This window comes from Venustampulla echinocandica (assembly GCF_003357145.1).
Source record: "Venustampulla echinocandica strain BP 5553 chromosome Unknown scaffold_9, whole genome shotgun sequence".
Lineage (NCBI taxonomy): Eukaryota > Fungi > Ascomycota > Leotiomycetes > Helotiales > Pleuroascaceae > Venustampulla > Venustampulla echinocandica.
In genome coordinates, this window is record NW_022474214.1 from 233515 (window position 1) to 255265 (window position 21751).

General features: G+C 47.2%; 6 protein-coding genes across 6 annotated transcripts; 3 read left to right on the plus strand and 3 right to left on the minus strand.

The window, feature by feature from the left end:
• Nucleotides 1-212: 212 nt before the first annotated feature.
• BP5553_08835 (uncharacterized protein) lies at nucleotides 213-1370 on the plus strand (the record flags this gene model as incomplete). Its single annotated transcript, XM_032017458.1, has 5 exons — nucleotides 213-297; nucleotides 345-520; nucleotides 595-710; nucleotides 856-1070; nucleotides 1126-1370. 5 exons carry the CDS (start codon nucleotides 213-215, stop codon nucleotides 1368-1370), a joined length of 837 nt encoding a protein of 278 aa, XP_031866101.1.
• Nucleotides 1371-5423: 4053 nt separating this feature from the next.
• BP5553_08836 (uncharacterized protein) lies at nucleotides 5424-7015 on the minus strand (the record flags this gene model as incomplete). The annotated part of the gene is made up of 5 exons (XM_032017459.1): nucleotides 5424-5884; nucleotides 6087-6148; nucleotides 6248-6553; nucleotides 6617-6873; nucleotides 6932-7015. 5 exons carry the CDS (start codon nucleotides 7013-7015, stop codon nucleotides 5424-5426), a joined length of 1170 nt encoding a protein of 389 aa, XP_031866102.1.
• Nucleotides 7016-8120: 1105 nt separating this feature from the next.
• Nucleotides 8121-10218, plus strand: BP5553_08837 (Amino acid transporter-like protein; the record flags this gene model as incomplete). Its single annotated transcript, XM_032017460.1, has 6 exons — nucleotides 8121-8430; nucleotides 8488-8905; nucleotides 8977-9214; nucleotides 9274-9329; nucleotides 9450-9470; nucleotides 9591-10218. 6 exons carry the CDS (start codon nucleotides 8121-8123, stop codon nucleotides 10216-10218), a joined length of 1671 nt encoding a protein of 556 aa, XP_031866103.1.
• Nucleotides 10219-10639: 421 nt separating this feature from the next.
• On the minus strand, nucleotides 10640-11215 carry BP5553_08838 (uncharacterized protein; the record flags this gene model as incomplete). Its single annotated transcript, XM_032017461.1, has 2 exons — nucleotides 10640-10954; nucleotides 11030-11215. 2 exons carry the CDS (start codon nucleotides 11213-11215, stop codon nucleotides 10640-10642), a joined length of 501 nt encoding a protein of 166 aa, XP_031866104.1.
• A 2575-nt stretch (nucleotides 11216-13790) lies between these two features.
• Nucleotides 13791-15605, minus strand: BP5553_08839 (uncharacterized protein; the record flags this gene model as incomplete). Its single annotated transcript, XM_032017462.1, has 3 exons — nucleotides 13791-14330; nucleotides 14380-15372; nucleotides 15495-15605. The coding sequence occupies 3 exons, from the start codon at nucleotides 15603-15605 to the stop codon at nucleotides 13791-13793; spliced, it is 1644 nt and encodes a 547-aa protein (XP_031866105.1).
• A 323-nt stretch (nucleotides 15606-15928) lies between these two features.
• On the plus strand, nucleotides 15929-21684 carry BP5553_08840 (uncharacterized protein; the record flags this gene model as incomplete). The annotated part of the gene is made up of 7 exons (XM_032017463.1): nucleotides 15929-15958; nucleotides 16062-16373; nucleotides 16429-17279; nucleotides 17335-17398; nucleotides 17454-17559; nucleotides 17641-18626; nucleotides 18697-21684. 7 exons carry the CDS (start codon nucleotides 15929-15931, stop codon nucleotides 21682-21684), a joined length of 5337 nt encoding a protein of 1778 aa, XP_031866106.1.
• Between the last annotated feature and the right edge of the window lie 67 nt (nucleotides 21685-21751).

Consider the following 21751-nt stretch of genomic DNA (forward strand, 5'->3'; position numbering starts at 1 on the left):
AAGCTGTTGAAAAATGAACCAGCCTTCCCCACATCTGCGATGTTCCTTTCAAATCCTCCTCCAACCGTAGCAACCTAGCCCAGATGCCTCACCTTACTCGCATTCTTTATCGACCCCTACATAGTTCCCTCATCAAATATTGTCTTCCGATACAAATTCTACCCGGCTTCGGTTCCAGCAAGTCTAGTATCCGCTACAATCTGTCACGGACAATGTCCACGAATTCAACCTCACCGTATGAGCACTTCTTCCACTACAAGAGTGGCCGCTGGCTATGGGATGAAGAGAGCCGGCAACGTGAGCGATTCCTGGTTTCAATGTGCAAGAGCTCCAGCGCATCGCAGCCGAAAGCGTTGGGGCGCAATCCTGCGTATCCATAACCAAACTCGCTGAAGGCGGATACAACAAGGTGTTCCGCCTGGTCATGGACAACGGTTCTGTTGCGATTGCACGTATTCCAAATCCGAACGCTGGCCCTGCCTATAAGACGACTGCTTCTGAAGTTGCAACTATGGATTTTGTGAGATTTCTCTCTATTATTAATTTGATATCGCAAAAGGATATTGACTAGCACTGCACCTTTGTGTAGGCTAGAACCGTACTCAATATCCCGTTCCAAAGGTTTTCGCTTGGAGCGCAACAGCAAACAATCCTGTAGAAGCCGAGTATATTGTAATGGAGGAGGCACCAGGGATACAGCTAGAGGACGTGTGGGACGGCAAAACAATTTCTGGCAAAATAAATATCGTCAGGGGCTTAGTCGAAATTTAGAAGAAGCTACTCTCAGTGTCTTTCACACAGTTTGTATTTCGTGGGGGAAAATGGTATTAAAAAATAGCACTAATCTTAGACTAGGTATGGCAATATTTACTTCGCAACCGATCCATTTCCAGGATGTGAAACAGCTAAGGTTGTGGGCGATATTCCTGCAGAATTGAAAAGAGTTGCAGAAGAGCGTTTTACCATCGGACCAGTTGTTGACAGAGAGTTTTGGAATGGAAAGCGTGCGTCGATGGTCATTGACCGAGGTCCTTGTAAATTCAACCCGTTTGCATTTCAATATGACTACGGTATGCTAATTCCAATATGTAGAGGAAAGCCCAGATGATTATCTGACAGCGATAGCTAATCGGGAGATTGCTTGGATAAGTAGCTTTGCTGTTCCAAAACCGCAAAAAGATATATTTGTCGCATCTAAATCTCAGAATTCACCCAGTTCTCCCATTTCGCTCTACAAAATGTTCTTATGTACTATACCATACCTTTTCCCCAAAAACGAGAAGCTTTCCGGCTCCACCCTTTGGCATTGGGATATTCATTCTGCAAACCTCTTTGTAGAAGGCAGTCGAAGTACTAGCCTCATTGACTAGCAGGATACATGGGCTGGCCCTCTATTCCTTCAATTCCGGCGTCCGAAACTCGTGGATTATAATGGCCAGATGCTGCTAAAGCTCCCAGAGAATTACGAGGGCCTTGAAGAAGCGAGATTCTCGCATACATCATGGCCGAATAAGGAGAAAAACAGTACAGTTTACTGCGAACACTTGGGATGGAGATATTATACCTTTTCGGCAATTCCTTATTCGACTCGAACGGTTTGTTCATTCCTCGTTCTATGTTGTTTAGAATACTATTAACATGTAACATACACAGGCATTGGGACGAATTAGGCTTCAATACTCCTTGTCCAATACACTTCACAGAAGAGGAACTGCAGGTTCATTATAGAGACGGTGAGGGGTGGAACGAGCGTGCAGATTTTGGGACTCATTAGCTGGGTTCGTTAGCCGTGATGGATGGACTTCCAATGAGGCATACGACCAGGCACTTGAGATATTCGCTAAGCTTAGGGAGGAAGGATTGAAGAATCTTACTGGAAAAGAGCGGGTGGGTTTTGAGGCGCAGACGAGATGGGCTGAAAGAAAGGTTAATTCAGTTTGTTAGAATATGAAGGTTCGAGCAAATATGGGTTCCCTAAACTTGGTTTTTGTGCTTTTGCACCAGGAGCTGAGGTCTTTTGGGCTGCTTCTTTTAATGTTAAAGCTCGGCTTCATCTCTGCATGTTACCCTGACAAGCGCTTCTATGGACTTGGCTGAAAGTGTGGATAAGATGTTGGGAAATGTGGGATTCTGAAGGATTATTCTCGAAAAATGGGTTCCTTGTCTACACCTTCTGTTCATGTCGTGTGGGCAACGCCCCGTACAAGTTGTGACTCAAACCAATATTGATGCTCTTACCCCGTGCTTATTGTGGCAGGCACGTATGTATTCTTCGAAGGTTGTCGGTCTTGTCTTCTTTCCGTCGATCTGAGCGCGAGACGTGGCTCAAGTCAACGCATCAATTGGCCCACAGCAGAAGAGACAGCGAGGCCGGCCTCGGAAGCAAACGTGAGGCCGGCTATCCAAGGCCATATCTGCGAAATGGGTGCCTCCTCCCCCAAGTCACACTCACGTTAAGCACGGCCCCGGCTACGCTCGAATCAGCCAAGAACTCAGGAGGGTACAGACTCGACGGAGTAGTGTGGAATATAGAACCTACAACATCATCGGCAGGACAACGTTAATGGCAACAATATTCGAACCGGCTCAGCAGGATCCTCGATATCTAAGTATATATAACTTGGTCACACTTGGTATTTTGTCTAATTCGGTAACGCGCACTTCGGCTGCCCCTCCACTCTCCCCTCCACCCCGGATTGAGATCATGGGACCGTATTCCACAACCAGAATCTGCATGTTCTATTTTCAGTCATAGTAGCTGGTTTCACTCTTTCATAACGCAAGCAGCTTTTCTACTTAAACCAGTACCTATTTAGCTTATCCAATTGTACCCAAATGGAAGGAAAGATGGTGGATTTTACGTATATAAAGCAGAGGTCTGTGTGGTGTTTAAAAATCAACAAATTCCCACAGGACCAACCAAAACTGTCCGTTAATTTAATTCCTACCTCAGCATGGACTCTCCAAAATTCGCACTGGATTCTGGGCGTATAGTAATACCCGCTAGCTTTGTGGATGAGTATCAGGAGATTATCAGATACGAAAGCTGGCGAAAGTCTGTATGAGTGAGATTATCGCAATTTGCCACTATTCGTCAACCGGAACGTCCTTTCGCTGAAGACCTCGTCAGGGTACTGTATATGCAAAATATATGGTCCCATCAGCGTGGACATATCTCAAATCTCGGGCTGATTTATCGTTAGCAAACACATTCAAATGGCTTTTATGCCAAGTATTATGTCTCAGAATCCTATAAGTGGAGAAGGCTTCGTCACACTCGTTGATATTGGACATGGTTCGTCTTGAGAAGGACTCCACATATTTCCCTGATATAATTCGTTTCCCAGATAGCTCTCTTACAGTCCAACTGCATTTGTTACTGACAGAAGCAAAAATTAGTGGCCCGAAGAGCGTCAACCGGGCCAAAAGAGATCGGTTGATAGATCTGACCGAAGCAGCAAGAGATCTTCCTACTCTTGTCATCTCTTTGCAGCACCGAACTGAAAAGAACGTTGCCTTCATAGAAAATGGGGCAAAACGGCGGAAAGTCTAATGGCTGACTTCCTGCGATGATGTTGTCCAATGGTGTCTCATCTGTGTATAGAGTGCAAAATCATCGAACAGTGTCCCGACAAAGTTGGACCTTCCTCCCTGGGAAGAACCGCGGCAGCTGGAATCTGATTGGTGAGCATGGGCTTTGCTACAAGCCTGTCGAAAGTTTTCTGAAACTGGCAAGTTTCTCTTGAAGCTCCTTGTCCGGCGGCCCGTATTAAAATGTGTGCCAATCGGGGCTTTCTTTAATACAAGTGCTATCAAACCCTCTTGTTGTCTAACTTCAGAACTTTTGGCCATATGTACGAGCTCAGGAGTAGAAGAATAGCGGGACTTTAACCAGGAAGACAACTATAGAACAATCATGCGTAAAATGCGGGCGCTCTGTAATCTACTAGTAAGCTAACTCCTCAATCCCTTATTCCCGAGGCTCTCCTCCAATCTCCCGGACAGATGGACCTACCAATTAGTGCATCTGTCTGAAATGCCTCGTCCGGAATATTACGATCCCGACGATCACAAGTTGACCGGCCTCTTGCTACAAGCTTTCTCCCTACTACTAAACTTAGGCAGCTGTCAGAGCCTATTCCACGGAGAAACGCAAATCTAGTTTCCCTCGATATTTCTGGTGGAAATCAAGGTGGGCGGAGCCAAGTCGCAATTGTACTACCTTTGCTAGCAAGTTATATTTCGTATTGCAAAAATCCTAGTTCTTCTACAAATATCAATAATAACCCTTAGAGCTTTATATGCTCCTTAAACGCATTACTGTTATAGGAGTTGACACCTTGGTAAATGTCACAGCCCTGGTCGATGAGCATCCTAGCTAGTGAAATTGAATACTTACCTAACCAACCTTCGTATATACTCCTCCCGGCGCCCTGTGAATGACACCCTGTGAATATGAATGCAGACTCACTAATAACATCGATTGTCCTATCACTGTCGAGTAGTTTTGTCTACGTTTCGCTTTCTCCAAACCTAATACTCCTCTGATTCAAGCATTACAATATAGAAACAACTCTCTCAACACGAGCCCAACAACGACCATAATCATCCCTAAAGCCTTAAAATCGGGCGATACAATAGCATTTGTTTCCCTTTCGTTACGGCTAGATGAATTACTACTACCTCCTATGTCACGAGGTATGAAATTCTTTGGGGGTAGAGGATATCTAGTCAAAATAATATACTCACTAATACCGACCTCCAATTCTACTTCGATATTCCTCCAAAAGGCTCAGTATATCGCTAATGAAATCCATAAAGCCTTCCTTGACCCCCAAGTAACTTGTATTATCACTACAATAGGAGGGACAGAAGCAAACGAGATCTTGCGGCATATCGATTACGAAATCGTCCGCAACAACCCCAAGATATTTGTTAGGTACTCTGACATCACTCATTTGTTGTATGTATTCTTTGTTAAGGCAGGCTTGCGAGGCTTTTATGGGCCATGCGTTCTGACCGAATTTGCGGAGTTTCCAGAGCCGGATATATTTACAACGAATCACTTTTTCCAAGTTCTCCTGGGTAAATGATCCTCTGGAACTGAAGGAATCACAGGAAAGCAGATCCCGATGTCGACTTCATTTACCCAGCTCGAACTGCCGTTTTTACTTGAATCTAGGGACGAATATATTAAAGAAAGTTTATATAAGAATTCAGCTTGTTATAAATTATATATAATATATATTATTTCGTAAGTAATTACTAAGTACTTAATCGTAATTTACTTCTAATTCTACTCTTTAATTATAAATTACTATAGCCCTGCTTAGACTAACTCTCCCCCCGACTTGTTTTTATCTTCTATCCCCTAGAAAGCTATTACTCAATTGTTCGAAATCGTAGTTTATTACTTTCATTCGTTATACATTTGCTACCCTACCAGCCTGTGTTACCTCCCATGTAGTCGCAACTCTAATATCGCCTAGCCGCACATTCTCGGGCGTACCCACACCCACATTCACATCCACACGGCTAAATTCCCTCCCGCCACATAACGGCCTCATATCATCCATCTCTAGCGCCATCCCTCTATCTATCTCCTGCCCCCCAGCCGCGCTCTTCCCGTCAGGTCGCCCCTTACTCTTACCGTTGCCATCCTGCCATTTCGTCTTCCAGCCTGCTTCGGCCTTCCGTAAAGCGCCTTCATTATCGCTGGCAAGACTAGGTCTCCATTTAAACTTGCTCTTCTTTGCGCCGCGGTCTTGGATGAGTGAGACGAGGACCGGGGCATTGGCCACGACTGTTGCGAGGAGAATGTCTATGGAGGCGATGAGGGTGCGGAAGGGCTGAAGACCCTGGTGCTGGATGACTGCGGGAATTTCTAGGTGGTGATTGTCAGTAATGAACTAAGAAGAGATACGACATGAAGAGTGTCCTTTCGCGTTGTGGTTGGCGGTTCAGGCAGGGAGACATAATAGCTCGAGAATGGTTCGATTTGGTAATAAATTTGAGATACTACACATGTTCGGGAAACGAGGGTGGAAAATTGGCACAGGCGGATGGAGAGAATAAATGAGACTTACGGTAGAGAGTGAGTGCTACGCTAGCCAGCGGTAGAGCAAGGCGAACAGTTATAGAGAATTTCCTGAGTTCCTTATTAGCCTTCATTTAACCCGTGGGTCCAATAGAGCAAAACACGGGGATGTCTTCTTTTTTTGGCTATTTGCGAGAGTTGAACCCTTACTGTATCTTCGATAAACTTGACATAAACACTACCCGGAGAGGGAGAACGACAAAGGCTAGATTCGTGATGATATTTAGAGTACCCATTACAAACAAAAAGACGTATCCTTGTCGGCATTGGGGTCCCGGATCCGGCACCACTTGCCAGTAATGTGTAAACGGTTGACATGGTGCTAGAGCGCTAATAAAAGTCGCCAGGAATGTAAGAGATAGGAGGAGATGTTCTAAGCGGTGGACATGTCGGGGGGAGGTTTTCCTGATGTGGCTGAAGAGGAAGACGCTGGTGCTATATTTTACCATCCAGAGACTAGTTTGATTCTATGAGTCTTAGGTATCGACTATTCTCCCGGGGAGAAGGGGGCTGGCTTACTATGCGGCGTACATCACCCGTGAGGCTAGCACAAGCTGACTTCCTATTTCTCGCTGGCGAATACTTGCTGGCAATAATTCTGTGATAACGGTATTATTGGTACCATAGAGGAGGATAGGGTGTACTACGGCTATCCGGATAAGAAGCGGCACGATAGCCAGAAGCATAACTCTATCTTCAATATAGATATGTTCAGTCCTAATATACCGCCCGGCAATCCGCAGTAATATGGTAGTAATCGCATAGATAGTACACCACTATATAAAAAACCGTTAGAAAACATTGCTGCCGTTGACACTCCCCGAGTCTACATACCCAACTCATAATAAGTGTCGGTTTGTCCTCCCGAAACCCTCGGGGCTCAGGCGCTTCCGCAGCAAGCCGACGAAATATGTCCATCGCAGCTCAAATATCATCAGCCCAGTGAGGTGAGGAAGATCAAGTTACAATTGTCACGCCAACACGGTCGTGTCGTGGGAGAAAGCAATGGAGGAAGGGACAACCACCGAATTGCTTGAAACTAGCGAAAAGTTAAAGGGGAATACTTGTACGCCATTCTACAGGATATCCGGCACTCCAGATACGCGGCCTATCACCGCCGCACACTTCACGACCGAACATCACAGGAGGCGTCCGGATCATGGGGTGCAATCTTGGGGTACAAGATAAGCGTGCGGTCAGACCCCACGAGGATGGTTTGGGCGGTCAAGCTACAAGCTACAAGGTACAATTATTAATATGGCGTTGGTGTCCATGATGACATGACCAATGCAAGCGTTACTACGTTGGAGAACCTTAGGTAACGAGTATTGGCAGAGGCAAAAGGGGGCTGGGTGCTTGCTTGCTGTATCGCGGAGAGAGAGCCCCAGATCATCATCAGGGGCGGGCAGGGCAGCATGTACTACTCCGTACCGCTTCGGCCTGTGCATACGACTCCGTAAGTTCGAAGTCCCCTTGGCATGCAAGCCACAGCCCGCAAGCCACAAGCCACGAGCCACGAGCCACACGTGTGATCGCGTATCACCGGCCGGATGAATATCCGGGCCGAATATCACGGGATCGCACCAGAAGTGTTGCTGCCTGAGACCTAAAGTGGATGTGAGCACTGGCGAGCACTTGGCTTACTCTGTACATGGCGAGTAGCACAACAAAGCCCTATTAATTGTAACAGTGCGCCCTCTTGGCCGCGGGGGTTTTGTAGAAGCAGCCGTGTGCTCGGTCCCCATCCCCCGTGCGTGCCAAGTAGGCATGCAGTATTGACCTGGACCTTTGCGACCAGTCAGAGGTCGCCGAACGGTGTAGTGTCGTCTATCGACCTTGGGCTCTTGTCCTATGGCTTCGTTCGGGGCCCAGATATCATTGATACAATAGCCACCGAACAAGCACCAGCTACCACCCACGAGGGAGATTTTCTTGATTGCCCACCACGACACGACACGACTTCGTATCTGTACTCCTTCCCGGCCAATTGGTGGCTAGCCCCTCACGTCAAAAGTTCCAAACAATGCCGCAAGTCGTCAAGCTGGATGACCCCTCCATCACCGAGATGGAGACCCCCAAAAGATACTCGGATTCGTCTTCCACCGGCCCTCCCCTACTTCGCCGGCCAGATGGAGCAAAAGTGTCGTCCTCACCCTCACGAATATTTGACAGCTTCCGCCCTCATCCTGCTCACAAGGCCTCCCGGGTGTTGGTTGGCAAGCATGGGAGGGTATTTAATGCCGATGCGGCAGCGCACAATACTGCAAACACGGCCCTGGTGAGAAAGTTAAAAGGCCGACATCTTCAGATGATAGCAATTGGGGGGTCAATAGGTAGCTACTCGGTCCGTCCTATATGAAACCTTGACGGCTAACAGCAAAACTTACTAGGTGCTGGGCTATTTATTGGTTCCGGCCAGGCTCTTGCAACTGGAGGGCCAGCGTCGCTTCTAATTGCCTTCATCCTTATTGGAGGAGTCTTGTTTTGCACAGTGCAGGCTCTTGGGGAGATGGCTGTTACGTTCCCTATCGCCGGTTCATTTTCGGCCTTTGCAACGCGATTTATTGATCCAGCTTGGGGTTTTGCATCTGGGTGGAATTATGGAATGCAGTGGCTATTCGTAATGCCATTAGAAGTAATGGCAGCAGCAATCTGTCTAGAGTTTTGGTCATTGCCTATTCCTCGATGGGCGTCTATTACATTCTTCCTACTCCTTATTATTTCTATCAATCTATTCGGAGTTAGATTCTTTGGCGAAGCCGAGTATTGTTTTTCTATTATGAAAGTCGCGGCTGTGGTTGGGTTTATGTAAGTGCTTAATAGCTAAGTCAAAACACTAAGTCAAAACAAGAAGAGCTCTTAACTAATAATCTTACCAGAATTCTAGGCGTTATAATCAACTGCGCCGGGACACCAGATAGCGGTTATATTGGAGGCCGATACTGGGCTGATCCAGGGGCTTTTCATGGCGGCATGAGTGGCTTTACTAGTATTCTTGTTACTGCTGCCTTCTCATTTTCCGGGACAGAACTTGTCGGTTTGGCGGCAGCAGAGACGCACAACCCTAGTCAATCGCTGCCGACAGCTAGTAAACAAGTATTCTGGCGTATTTTAATTGTCTGTTTACCTTGCTACTGGAGGCGCCCTAAAATGTTATTAACTAACAAGTTAACTAGTTCTACGTACTAGCTATTACTATTGTTGGTTTACTAGTCCCGTATACTGATCCACGGTTAGTAGGCCGGAACGATGTAGACAGCAAATCGTCTCCTTTTATTATTGCTATCACGGACGCCAAAATCCAAGGCCTTGACTCGGTTATAAATACTATTGTACTAATAGCTGTCCTCAGCGTTGCTAATTCCTCTATGTAGTAAGTATAATCTATTTCTTTGCTAGAAGCTTCTTTATTCTACTTTCTAAAGGCACTACTCTCCTTAAACCTACTCCTTACTATTAACAACCTAACAAAAATACTAATCTTCCTGTCTAGTGGTGCAACGCGTACCCTCCAGGCCCTTGCAGAACAGGGCCAAGCACCTCGAATCCTCGCCTACGTGGACCGCGAAGGCCGGCCTATAGCTAGTATCCTCCTTGCTTCTATAATCGGCTTGGTCGCCTACCTCTATATCTCTCCTATCCAAGGAGCCGCCTTTACCTGGCTCCTTGCGTTGTCGGGCCTCTCCTCTATCTTTACCTGGCTCTCTATCTGCTACGCACATATTATGTTTCGCAAGGCCTGGGCGTTACAAGGCAACTCGCCCTCCGACCTAATATACCGCTCACCAGTCGGAACGACGGGGTCGTGGGTCGGACTTATTAGCCTAGTTTTAGTTCTAATAGCACAGGTCTTTGTCGCGATTTCACCTGCTGGGAGTACTGGTAACGAGAAGGCCGGCGAGCGTATAAGTAATTTCTTTGAGGCTTGTTTAGCGGCGCCTGTAGTATTTCTGTTTTATATATTTTATAAGGTTTGGTATAAGACAAGATGGATAAGGGTTGGCGAGATCGATCTGCAAACGGGGAGGAATACATTTGAGAGTGAGTTTGTAAGACAGCAGTGGAGGGATGATGAGAGTACGTGGCCGCAGTGGAAGAAGGTCTATAAGACGCTTTGTTAATATCGTAGTTATTTTCGTTGGCAAGAAACCTTATAAGTGTCAATACTATACAGCCAGTGCCAACAATCTCTAATACGTAGCATCTTTTACGCTTCACAGGGCGGAAACCGACTTAAAGAACAACATCTCCCCTCTGAATAGAACCTAAAACTTTCCATGCCCTTCTACTAAAGTATCTCAGCTCTTAGATCAGCGCCATCGTGTTCGCAGATAGTATTGCAACCTACAAGTAGCAATATGAAGGAAAAGTATAAATAGTGAAATGAACAATATCGGTTATTTACCCCTTTGAAAAGTCCATTTCTCATACTGCTCATCAACAACTACAAGTACATTTCAATATACCTCTCGAATTAGTCGTCCAGGTTTTTCATGATCGGAGAGGGGTATAACAATACAAAATCCACATCTAAACACCAGTCTACACAGCCGTATACTGCAAAAACGTCCCATCATTCAACAACTCCTGCCAATAAGCATCGTCCAACCAATCCATCTGATCTCCATTAATCCCTACGCCTTCAAAAACCACCGAGTTCCTAGCCTGCTCCGCCGCAACTTTTGCCTCATACACGCTCTTGATCCTACGCATCGCATTAGCACAGCCGGTTGGAAAAGGGTTTCGACACAGTTCTAGCAAGCTCTGATCGATCAGCGCTCCCACTTTGTCGAGATTAGCGATAATGCGGTCGAAGTAGTCGTATGTCGAGATTGTTTTGAGGACATAGGTTAGGTCCTAGCCGGTCAGGTCGACGAGAGATAGTTTGAAGATTGTGACGATGGCTTGGCCCAAGTGGGAGAGTTCGATTACGGGGGGGGGGGGGTTGTAGACGGACAGGGGTTGCTCAAGGTTGGGGTCGAGAAGGGATTTGGCGGAGACGAGGCATGAGTGGAGCATGTCCATACGTTGGGAGTTTCCGGTGTTGAAGCCGATGGAAATGGGGTTTGAGTGGAGGGCGGGTTTGTAGAGGAAGATTTCTATGCCGCGGTAGTTCATGATGAGGAATTCTGTTGTGATGATTAATTGGTATGAGGTCGGACGGGAGAATTGCAGTCAATGACTATTTTGTTGAAGGCTGGGGGGAAGACTTCGAGAGGCTCTGTAATTCGCTTTTCATAGCCTTGACGTACATCTAGGAAGGTGTTTTGAGATCATCGGAGTCTCGAGATTCCTTGGATTTGCTCGATATATTCCGTGGGTAGACTTTAGACACAACTTGCAATCGCACAAGAGCAATGAGAAGGAGGTTAGATTCGCATTCGTTTGCTTGTTCTAAAGTTTTGTAGCTGTAATCCATATATGGTGAATATTGCAAGCCGTCGGCTTTCTTGAGGTACAAAGAGGTTCTGAGGAAAATTAGCCACAAGAACTTATGTTGAAAAGTCATAGGGCTTTACACCGAAGTCAAGATGTAGCAGCAAAGGAAGGCTCGCCGTTCGTCAAGAGTGCGTTTAGCTTCTCTTGGATTGATCTCAGCTACGGTCTTGGAAGGGTCAAGTATAATATACCACAGCAATTAGCTTTTCCTGTTCCTAAAGCTCTTCAGAGAAGGTAGAGAGAGTGAAAACATATCCGGCCCTTCATGCTCACGAACCGGGCGGCTTAACACCAAATCGAATATCAAAGCAAAAGATCGCTGGTACATTGCCGTTGATTGTGTTTGTGGAGTTGTAGGGGAGTAATAATATAACCTTTATAATGTCAGCTTTCCATGGCGCACCAGAGCCCGAAAGATGGAGAATTCGTAGTTAAGTTGAGGCGTTAGGCTAGGAGGGTTGAACTGACCATGTATTGTACACAACCAACGCCTGGAACATATCCATGCTTCTTTCACCCCTAATAATTAGAGCGGCTGCAATGTCCATACATATCTGTTTCGCCATCCCAATCTGCTGTATACCCCGTCTTTGTGAAGCCACCGTCATAATAACTCGATGCAGGAAAGGGTTTTGGACGCGCAGGTCGTTGGCGCTGATATTAGATGGAATGACGACAAAGGGAAAGCGAACAAGGAATTGCTCCCTAAAAGCACACAGCAGATCGTCCTCATCTTCTACAGTATTATTGTTGTTGGAAGTCATATAACTTTGAGAAGGAAGGGGCGTTGGCCTAGAAGCCAACGGTGTATTCACAAAGGCGTTTTGAAGCCCGAGAGTGGAGTTGCATCAGGGGGCTTAACAGGAAGCTAGGTTTGGGTCCGCGCGGGCCCGTTCCAAGATACATCCTGATTTCCCCACAGAGCTGGCGTTGGATTGTTAACTGGTGGCGTTGATGCAACAGAAATGGTCTGGTCTGGGCTTTGTGGCGATACGTTGTCTGGTTTTATCACAGTTCCATGTGCAGCGGCAAGTAGAGTGACGAGACTTTCGATCTTCTCCTCTAATTAAGCTGTGTTCCCATTCAATAAGTCAGCCTTGAGGTTGGTTCGCGTGTTGTTGCATAATACATAAAGAACACGATTTCCTATACCGCATCGATTGGTATATAAGATAATAATGTCCTACATCGTATGAGTGATTGAAAAGGGCGTTAGAGGGCTGGAAACTTATCGCTTTCCAAAAATGCTTGGACAGATTAATCAACCACTGGAAGAATTAGAGCTTCTATCCAGAGACATTCTAGAGACTCCTTGATCGCCCAGTTGACGTAAGATATTATTATCTTATACCAATCACTACAGCAACCACGCGGTATAAAGACGGCGACTTCTATAGACAACAGCGGGAAAGTAAGGATGGTCATCAACACCCAAAATCAAGGTGACAATAAGCGTAAATAGAATCCTGATACCATTCTGAATCTTTTGACAATCATAATCATTACCGGGAATTGTTTTCGAAGCATATATTTGCAAAACAACATAAGCAAAAGTTGTACTCACGTGGTAGTATTAGGTGACCTCCTTTTACGGTTGCTCCTTAGTAGAGCTACACATTGCTTTTTCAGGCGAAAACATCTTGCATTACATTAGCAGGTGCTCCGCAAAGCTTATTCACCGGAGTCTATTCACCTTGCGCATTGACTACCGGTGCCATCACCCTGCGGCGTGCACTTAGCTTTTACTCGGGCACAGTTTTAGTAGGCTCGATTAGACGTCGGGTTGTTGCTCTTCGGCGAAGCGGCAGAGTGTAGCATCGTTAAGCTAGTTTGGCGGAACCGGAAGAAGTATAAAAAAAATGAGGTTTCGGGGATCTGGATAGGAGCAAGAAAGTATGGAAAGTCCGGACTTGAAGATGTGGTTAATATTTTGAGAATCGGAGTCATCGAAATATGTGGCATAGCATAGGAGAATGAAGGTAGTAGCCAATTAGATCATCCAAATGAAGGTCTGTACAAATGTCGCACCCTATAGACAATCAACTTGGATCTAAAAATATTCATTGAGTCATAAATCACAACAAGACGCTGTTCCAACAGTACTCCAGATGCTATGAGTAAACCTAAAATGCAGGCTCATCAGTCAAGCATTTAATGCTACCAATGCAAACTCCATGGATAAAAGAATGCGCGACTTCCTTCATCAGTTGAAGGCTAAGAGGATGAAAAAAGTATACCCTGAGGATAGCTGCAATCATACATTAGCGGAAGCTCTCTCGAGAACATCTACGACTTGAGTTCGGAATCCTTGTTGCAGCTTCAAGTCCTCTTTGGTATCATCGACAACACCAAAGTCTCCACTTAAGCATTTCAAAACGACTTGCTTATATCGTTCTCCCATTCTTGAACCTAGTCTTCGCGCTGTCTGCTTTTGAAGCTGTGCCTGAATAACATATGGATCTCGTGCGTGCTTGAATTGATTTTTCTCCAGTGTGATGGCTGGCTCCCAGAGCCCAATCTCCAGTAAAACGACACCGAGTGCGTATATATCATGTATCTTGTTGAACATCATTCCTGGCTGGCCTTGGCGCACTGGATGTCGATATATATCGCGTGCTAGACAGACGTCGGTAATTCCTAACGAAAAGTCTGATTCCGGACGGCTGTATTCGAAGCCGAGCACCCAGGGCTGCGAGTAATCGATTGTCGACGCCGACATCTTCATAGACTTGGCGTCTTTATCCTTCTCTGGAGGGAAGAACAGGATGTTCTCGCTGCGAAAACTCTCATGTACCTGGTAGTGTCAGTTGGAGGATGGTATATAGAAGTCTGGAGGACCTGACCCATTTGACCATCTGTAGCTGTGCAATACATCTTGCAAGGCCGAATGCCAGTTGAAACTTGTCCCCGAGCTCCGGTTTCTCTGTGCCGTCGAGCAATCGTCGCAGGCTAACCGGCTCGGTCGTGATATCTGCGGGGATCTCAAATGCGAATGCGATACGACGAGCGCTGGGAACATATTTCCAACCAACGCACCGGGGAATACAAAACACGCGTTCCTTCGGGTGTTGGAGTAGCTTTGCTAGACCATCGACGCGATCTCGAGTACGTGGGTCTACTTCCGTAGATGAAGATCCATGTCGATGTTCATCGTACGATCGATTCTCCTGTAGAAACCTCATGCCATTCAGCTGCATCAAGCCGAAGCGTTCTTCCACCGGTTTTGAGGAATTTATCGCGTTCGTCCAATCCTGTTCCCCAAGTTCCAAGGTTCCATCGATTGATTGTGCATCGCCTGCAGCAATTTGGAGCGTTGCATCAACGTTAAAACCCAGGTCAATAGAGTATTTGTCGTTCTTCAACCGTTCAAGATGTTGAATGTCCAGCCCAATTGACGTTGCAAGACTCCATAACTTTATGTTCTCGTGTATCCGACTATTCAAATCTGCAAAATTGTTGAGCACTTCCTCCGTCCTTTTCTTGTCTCGCAACGACCAACGGATGACCATCATGGAAGATTTCGGGAACGTCTTGAGCAGATCGAGAGTACTGGAGCTCTTTTGGGAGATTGATAGATCGGATATCGAACTCTGGGGAGAAGGGCTCCGGATGATTGTTCCAGTTGTTCCATAACGTCGATGCAAAAGTTCATACCCCTCGTGTAGAATGCTCACCAGTCGGCCCAAGAATATCTTGATCTGGTCCTGAACATCTTCGTCAAATTTCTCGAAGAGCGCTTGACCGCCGTATATAGGGGAAGATTCGAAAAGTAGGTGTCTTAGCTGCCGCGAGCGGTTATTCTCGTCCTTTAGCTTGTCGTAAAGGGCATCAGTATCCTAAGCCACGCGTTGAAGTCAGCAATGGTTCGTTATTGATCGTCGCCCCAAGTTTCGCAGGTATCGGTCAGTTTTTGTGAGACATTGAGGGGAATCAAGGTACTGGACGAAATGCGCCTCACATCGTCAAATGTCTTCGCATCGGCTATGAGCTGCGCAGTCCGTTCGCCCAGCTTGAGGAGCTGGTCAAATATCGAGATGGTCAGGCCGGCAATGGACAGCGGATCGATCATGATTCCAATATGAAGGACAGCGTCCCACGAGACAACAATATTGAGGATTCTAAACCCGGAGAGTCTTTTGGTACGCAGGAGCAGCGATGATCACGTCGCGAGGCTCCTCTCTAGGTGTTGAAGCCGCCGCTACTGCAGCGCCCAGAAGTGCGGCTGGGGAGTGGACGGCCCTGGGCCGCAGGATGGGGGCCACGAGGCTAGCGCTCCCATGCCCAGAAATTTCGATGAAGCTTCTGATCTCATGGTTGCGTCGTGTTGTTGGTGGTGTGCCGTATTGTATTGTATTGTATATAATCGCTGATGGTGTGTATTGAGAGCGAGCTATGGCTTCTCTAGAGGGGGTGTCTCTCGAGGTACGTTCCTTCCCTCCCTACTCTAGCGATCCGGCCCGCTGGACTCGAGCTCGGCTCGGGCCGGTTCCCATCAACCTCCCTATGCTAAGTGCATCCCTCGAAGTTCACTGCTGGGTTCACTACTCTAGACAGAACCCTACTTTCCAGCGTTGGTGGCTTCTCACAACCCAACAAACGGCAGATCAGATCGTTGCAAGAACTCCTAGGAATAATTCAACCGCTAGGCCTCGAATTCATCCAAGGTCACGTCCTCCAGGAGCAAAAATGGCTCGGCGAAGGTGTCAGCTACAAAGTCTTCAAATGCCTCCAGAGGTCCACTGGGAAGGTCGTTGCTGTGAAGCAGATAAAACTGCCATCAGCGTCGAGTCAAGAGGCCTTTGATCGGCAAGTAGCATGTGTAATGAGAGATATCGAGGTTGGTCTCCTACTATGCCACGTGAAGTATGGATTTGACTGACGTTTGCCTCGAGGTCATGTCCCATGGCCCTCTTGCCGGCCATGAGAATATGTTGAATATCCTGGGTTATGGATGGAACTTCAGGGGAAGCGGTTCAATTCCATTTCTGGTCACCGAGTTTGCATCTAGCGGCACCCTACGGGATTATCTCCGACGATATCGGCTACCTTCTAGGGATAGACTGTTGATGTGTGTCAATGTTGCTCGGGGTCTTCATGAACTGCATCTATGTGGTATAGCACATGGCGACTTGAAGCTGGATAATGTCCTTGTCACGCCTCACACCAGTGCACAGTCTGGACCAGAATTGTCGTCACAGACTGTAGTTGCGAAGATTTCGGATTTCGGCCACTCCCTTCTCTTGTACGAGGATGACGAGGCAAAAGAAGACCAGAAGTATGGTGGTACATTAGCATACAATGCCCCTGAGATAGCGAAGAGCCACGGTCTCGATCACCAGACGCTCAACTTTCGAAAATGCGATGTCTGGGCACTGGGTCTCTTATGCTGGGAGTCTTTAGACAATGGCTCCCCGTACTACAAAAGCGATCGAATTCGGGACCTTATTGCATTTACGAAAACTGACTCCAGATCAACCTCTGATCACTCTGCCAGTGCCAGCAAAGGCTCAACATCTACGAGCAAGGAAACAACATCAACCACTGAAAGTATCCTGGGGAGTCTTTCCGCACTGTCTGACCGATTGCAAGAAGTTGCAATAGACTTCTTAGACTCTGAAATTGTCGGAGACCTCTATTCTTTTGAGAAGGGCAAGCTCCGCGAACTTTTTCAAGCAACGTTGGACGTTGACCCCGATCAGAGAGTAGCCGACATCCCTATGCTACCCCTGCTTCTCAAAACCAAGTACGTTTCAATAGTATTTGCTGAGAATCGAATGGCGTGACTAATTGAACCTCAGAGCGAGAACTGGCCGATTAAGAGTTGGACAGTCTTCGGGCAAGTCTGCTGAATGGTCATTCGAGGTACGCTACCGCGGCGTGAATAATGCCCATGTTTATAGTTCACTAACTAGTACAGGTGTTTCGGCCATCTCAAGTTGCTCAAATTCCACATCTAGTAAAAATACAAATCTTGAATGATTGTGTTCGCCTAGGATCGGAAGCTGGCCGCTCCATCGCTTCAGGTGAGTTTAGAGCTGCCTGCAATGAGTGACCCCGTAAATGGTGGCGTGCTCTCAGGCTTATGCTGACTTTACTCATGACAGCACACGCGGCTTTCCATGTGTCTCTTGTGTATCTTTTAGGATTCGGCACCAATGCTGATACAGATCAAGCCCTGGAATGGGCCACGAAAAGTGGCTTCAAAGGTTTGCCGAATGCCGGTACCCTACATGAGCTTATCACGGAGACATACTTGAACGACAGAACTTCGGAGCCACTCGAAAGTCAGCAGCGATACACAAGAATCATTCGCGAGGCTTTCCGCAGACTGGAAATCCCATACCTAGACGCGATACCTTCTACAACAACACTTACATATGCTGAGCTGAAACAGATTACTGAGGATCATGAACGTGAAAATCAAGAGAACGAGGTACAAACGCCATTCTACTTTGCTCACTATGCGGTTCGCCACGGGCTTACAAAATCCTTGACTGGTCGAGACAATATCAATCTTCCGTCCCACTCAACTGGAGAGACGGCACTGAGTCTTGCCTGCCAATTAGGGGATATCCATGCTGTTCACGACCTTATCTCGGTCGGTGCAGATCCTTATTTGGCCGCCCACGATGGGTGTCTTCCGGTGCATTTCATTTGCATGTTCCCTCCGGAATACATGAAATTAGCAGCATGTCTCCTGCTAGGCTTTGACCGCTTTCAACAACCCACACTCCCACGCCCTGCGTCGGTTATTTCTGTGAAATCTGCATCAATTACTAAAACCGCACTTGTGAAGTACGAGTTTCACCCGGTAGAAGATAATGCCTTGACACTGATACTAGGCGAGGAGGTTATAGTGTTGCACGCTGTCGACGAGGAGTGGTGGCTTGGTATAGATTCAAGGGGCAAAAGTGGCATTTTCCCGCGCATGTTCGTTGACTTCAGTGGCGAAGACCCACCACTCGAAGGTACTGCCAACACTTCCCCTCCTAAACCCCAAGATCACGAGGATGGGCATATCGCAGAATACCAAGGGGCAAGGTTTGTAGCGACTCGAAGTGGTATTACTTACGATCAAGCGACTACCGAGGTGAGGATATTTCCCTCTTGCTTTTAACTCCTCCAAGCCTGCTCGTTTAACTTACCAACTCGATGATCAGGTGCCGGCAGTTTCAGAGGACCCTAATTTAGTAGACCCTAAGTCCCCTTCATCAATCAGGGAAGATAAGGGGAAACAGCCCGTCGACGAGAATTCCTCATTTCCAACCCCCGAGGACTATTCTGCTGCGGAACGCCGATGTGCCGAAGCAAAAGGTACATCGAGGGGGTTTATTGATAACATTGTCAGCGAGCCACGGTATCTTGATCGTCAATTTCCACTTCAACTTGTTGGAACCCCGCTCGCATTCGCAGTTGCTGTTGGTTCTCAAGATGCAGTGGAGCTTTTGCTACATCTTGGGGCTGGTCCGACAAATGGTCCTCGAGACTGGACATCCGACGCTCGAAATGGGAGCCCTGTCCATTTAGCCACCAGCCTGCACTTGGTCAATATTCTAGACCTTCTTGTGAACGAAACTCAAGAGCGACTACGTACCATAAATAACAACGTAAATGGTGAAGGCATTAAGCATTGCTTACAATCGGCGTGGAGGTCCCTGGCTGAATCATCCACAGTAGAACGGACATTCATCCATGGTCGACACAAGCAGCGGGCTATTGAAGAAATGCTCTTTTACCTGCGAGAGACGCTGGTAACAGCATACCCTTCAACCCCTATGCTTACAACAACCGGACTTATTAGATCATCGATAGAGATGGGTGACATTGCCATTGCTAACGCCGGATTACCATTTCCGGAGCAAAGTGAGGATGGAACCATGGAGTCGCGACTTTCAGTGGAAAACAGGAATCTGCTCATGCTCATGTGCACGAAAGCGGCATGTTCGGGAGCATTTGACATGCCTGATTGCTATTGGCTGTTGGAGTTTGCTCTTTCCCGTGGCTCCCATCTTGATTGCAATCTAAGTGGAGCGGATGAGCAGCGAGCAATCAACACGGCTATTGAGTTTCATCGCGCAGAAATACTGGACTGGTTCATCGAGCATGGTGCTTCCCTGAACGTCAAAGACACCAAGGGATTGTATCCTCTTCACTACTTAATTAATAGCGGATTCTCTGAAACGTACTCAATCAAGAAACTGCTTGACGCCGGCGCAGATCCAAATGCCCGAGAAGGTCTGAACGGGGAAACTAAGGACACCGCTCTACAGCTCGCGATCAAGAAAGATAGACTCGAAGACGTTTCGCTGTTGATTCAAGAAGGAGCAGATCCAACTATCTTGTGTGGTGGGGGAAATGTGACCTCGCTTTCAGGTCTGCATTGTGCAATCCACGTAGGGAATCTCGACGTTATTTCCTTGCTTTTGAAAAGGGGTTTCGATGAAGCGATGTCGCCCGCAACCGAATCTCGTACCCTGGCGCAGAAAGTCGAACTCTTGTCACAACAGGATGGTGGTGGGAATACCCCTCTGCTTGCTGCCGCTCTCAAAGGAGATGTCGCAGTTGTCAATATCCTTCTAGAAGCTGGTGCAGATGTTTCTGCATTCAACTCTGGTTCGCATCAATATAGTGGATATAATTGCATGCATTGCGCGGCAAGCCAACTGCATGATGCCCTCTTGGACGTATTTTCGAAGAAAATGGATATCAATTTGAAGACCCTGGCTTTCGGATTCACAGCACTACATCTTGCTGCGTATTCCCTGAGGAAAGATACAGAGTCAGCAAGCAGATGTTGTTCTGTGTTGCTCAAGGCAGGTGCAGATCCAGGGATTCTAGACGACCAAGGAAATACTTCCTTTCATTTAATTGCTTTCCCCTTCTCTGGCAATGATGACGAGCGAAATCATCACATTCGACGGCCATTACTCGAGTTAATTGTTGAAAAGGATATAAGCCTCGATTATCGATCCACAGGTTGGCAAGTGCCATGCATGCTCCATCAAGCAATCGACAATCACGATGTGATATTCGTTCAAGATCTTCTAGAACTTGGAGCATCCGTGGATATCCTCGACAACGTCGGATGGACTCCACTCAGACGGTGTATTAGCTTAGGAAAGGCCACAAGTTTCAAGAACCCGGGGGAGACGTTAGCAAAGATATGCACAATCGCCGAAATTTTGATTGACAAGGGAGCAGATATTTACGTGTTGGACCAACATGGGGTGTCTCTCTTAGAACACGCAGTTCTCTCCCGGAACGCGCCAATCGTTCATCTGCTCTTGAAGCATTTCGAAGTTGGCTTCACCCGAATGCCTTCTCAACCAGGAAATACTCTCAGACCAGCCATCGAGACTCCTCCATCTTCCGTCGCTGTTCCTCCACCCAAACCCAGCAAACGCGACGCACTAAAGGGAAAGTTCAAACAAATTATCAAGCACAAAGAACCTCTAATATCCGACGCATCCCGACTCAAAAGCAATGCACTAGCCGAAGAGCGCTTCCAAAATGTCGGTAGTATCGACCGCGTCATAATAATCACGGCCTGGAAACTAGCAACCGCATGTGCTTACTGGGACAGCGTGTCCGCATTCATCGACCGAAACTTGCACGGCGAAACCACCGCCCTCGGTATCCCATCTGGCCTCGGCCTGCTACGCTACGCCTTAGACGAAGAAATTGGTACAGTGCTCATGGCTTTTATGGGAAGCCACCAATATCTCTTATCCGGCACACTCATCGAAGTTCGCGAGGCTGATCCAGTTCTCCAGGCAACCTGGATCCGGGTCGCGCAAAGCGGGGAAGTTCAACGTGGAAAAGATATCGGCAAACAATCGCTACACCGTGTCGCGCAGCTCCAGCAAGCTGGTGGGTTCACGCCACGACTTGACTTCCCTTCACTGGTTGAAAAACACTTTATCGAGGGCCAGCAAGAATTCAATGAAATGGAAAGCTATTCATTGAAAGAAGTGCTCAGCAGCACGACTGAAACGGAAGTCGAACCGCTAGTCGGAGCACTATTTGATGACGAAGAGACCCAAAATCGAAGAAATTGGGAATTTGACGAGGACGTGCAGCTTCAGCTTAATAGTCTGCTTGGTAGTATGCGGCTGAAGATCGGGCTACCCTTGCTAAAGGATTCGTAGAAAGATAATAGTATTAGGAGATGGTGGCTAGACTCCCGAATGTAGTCGTTTTTGTTTTGGGGGGTTT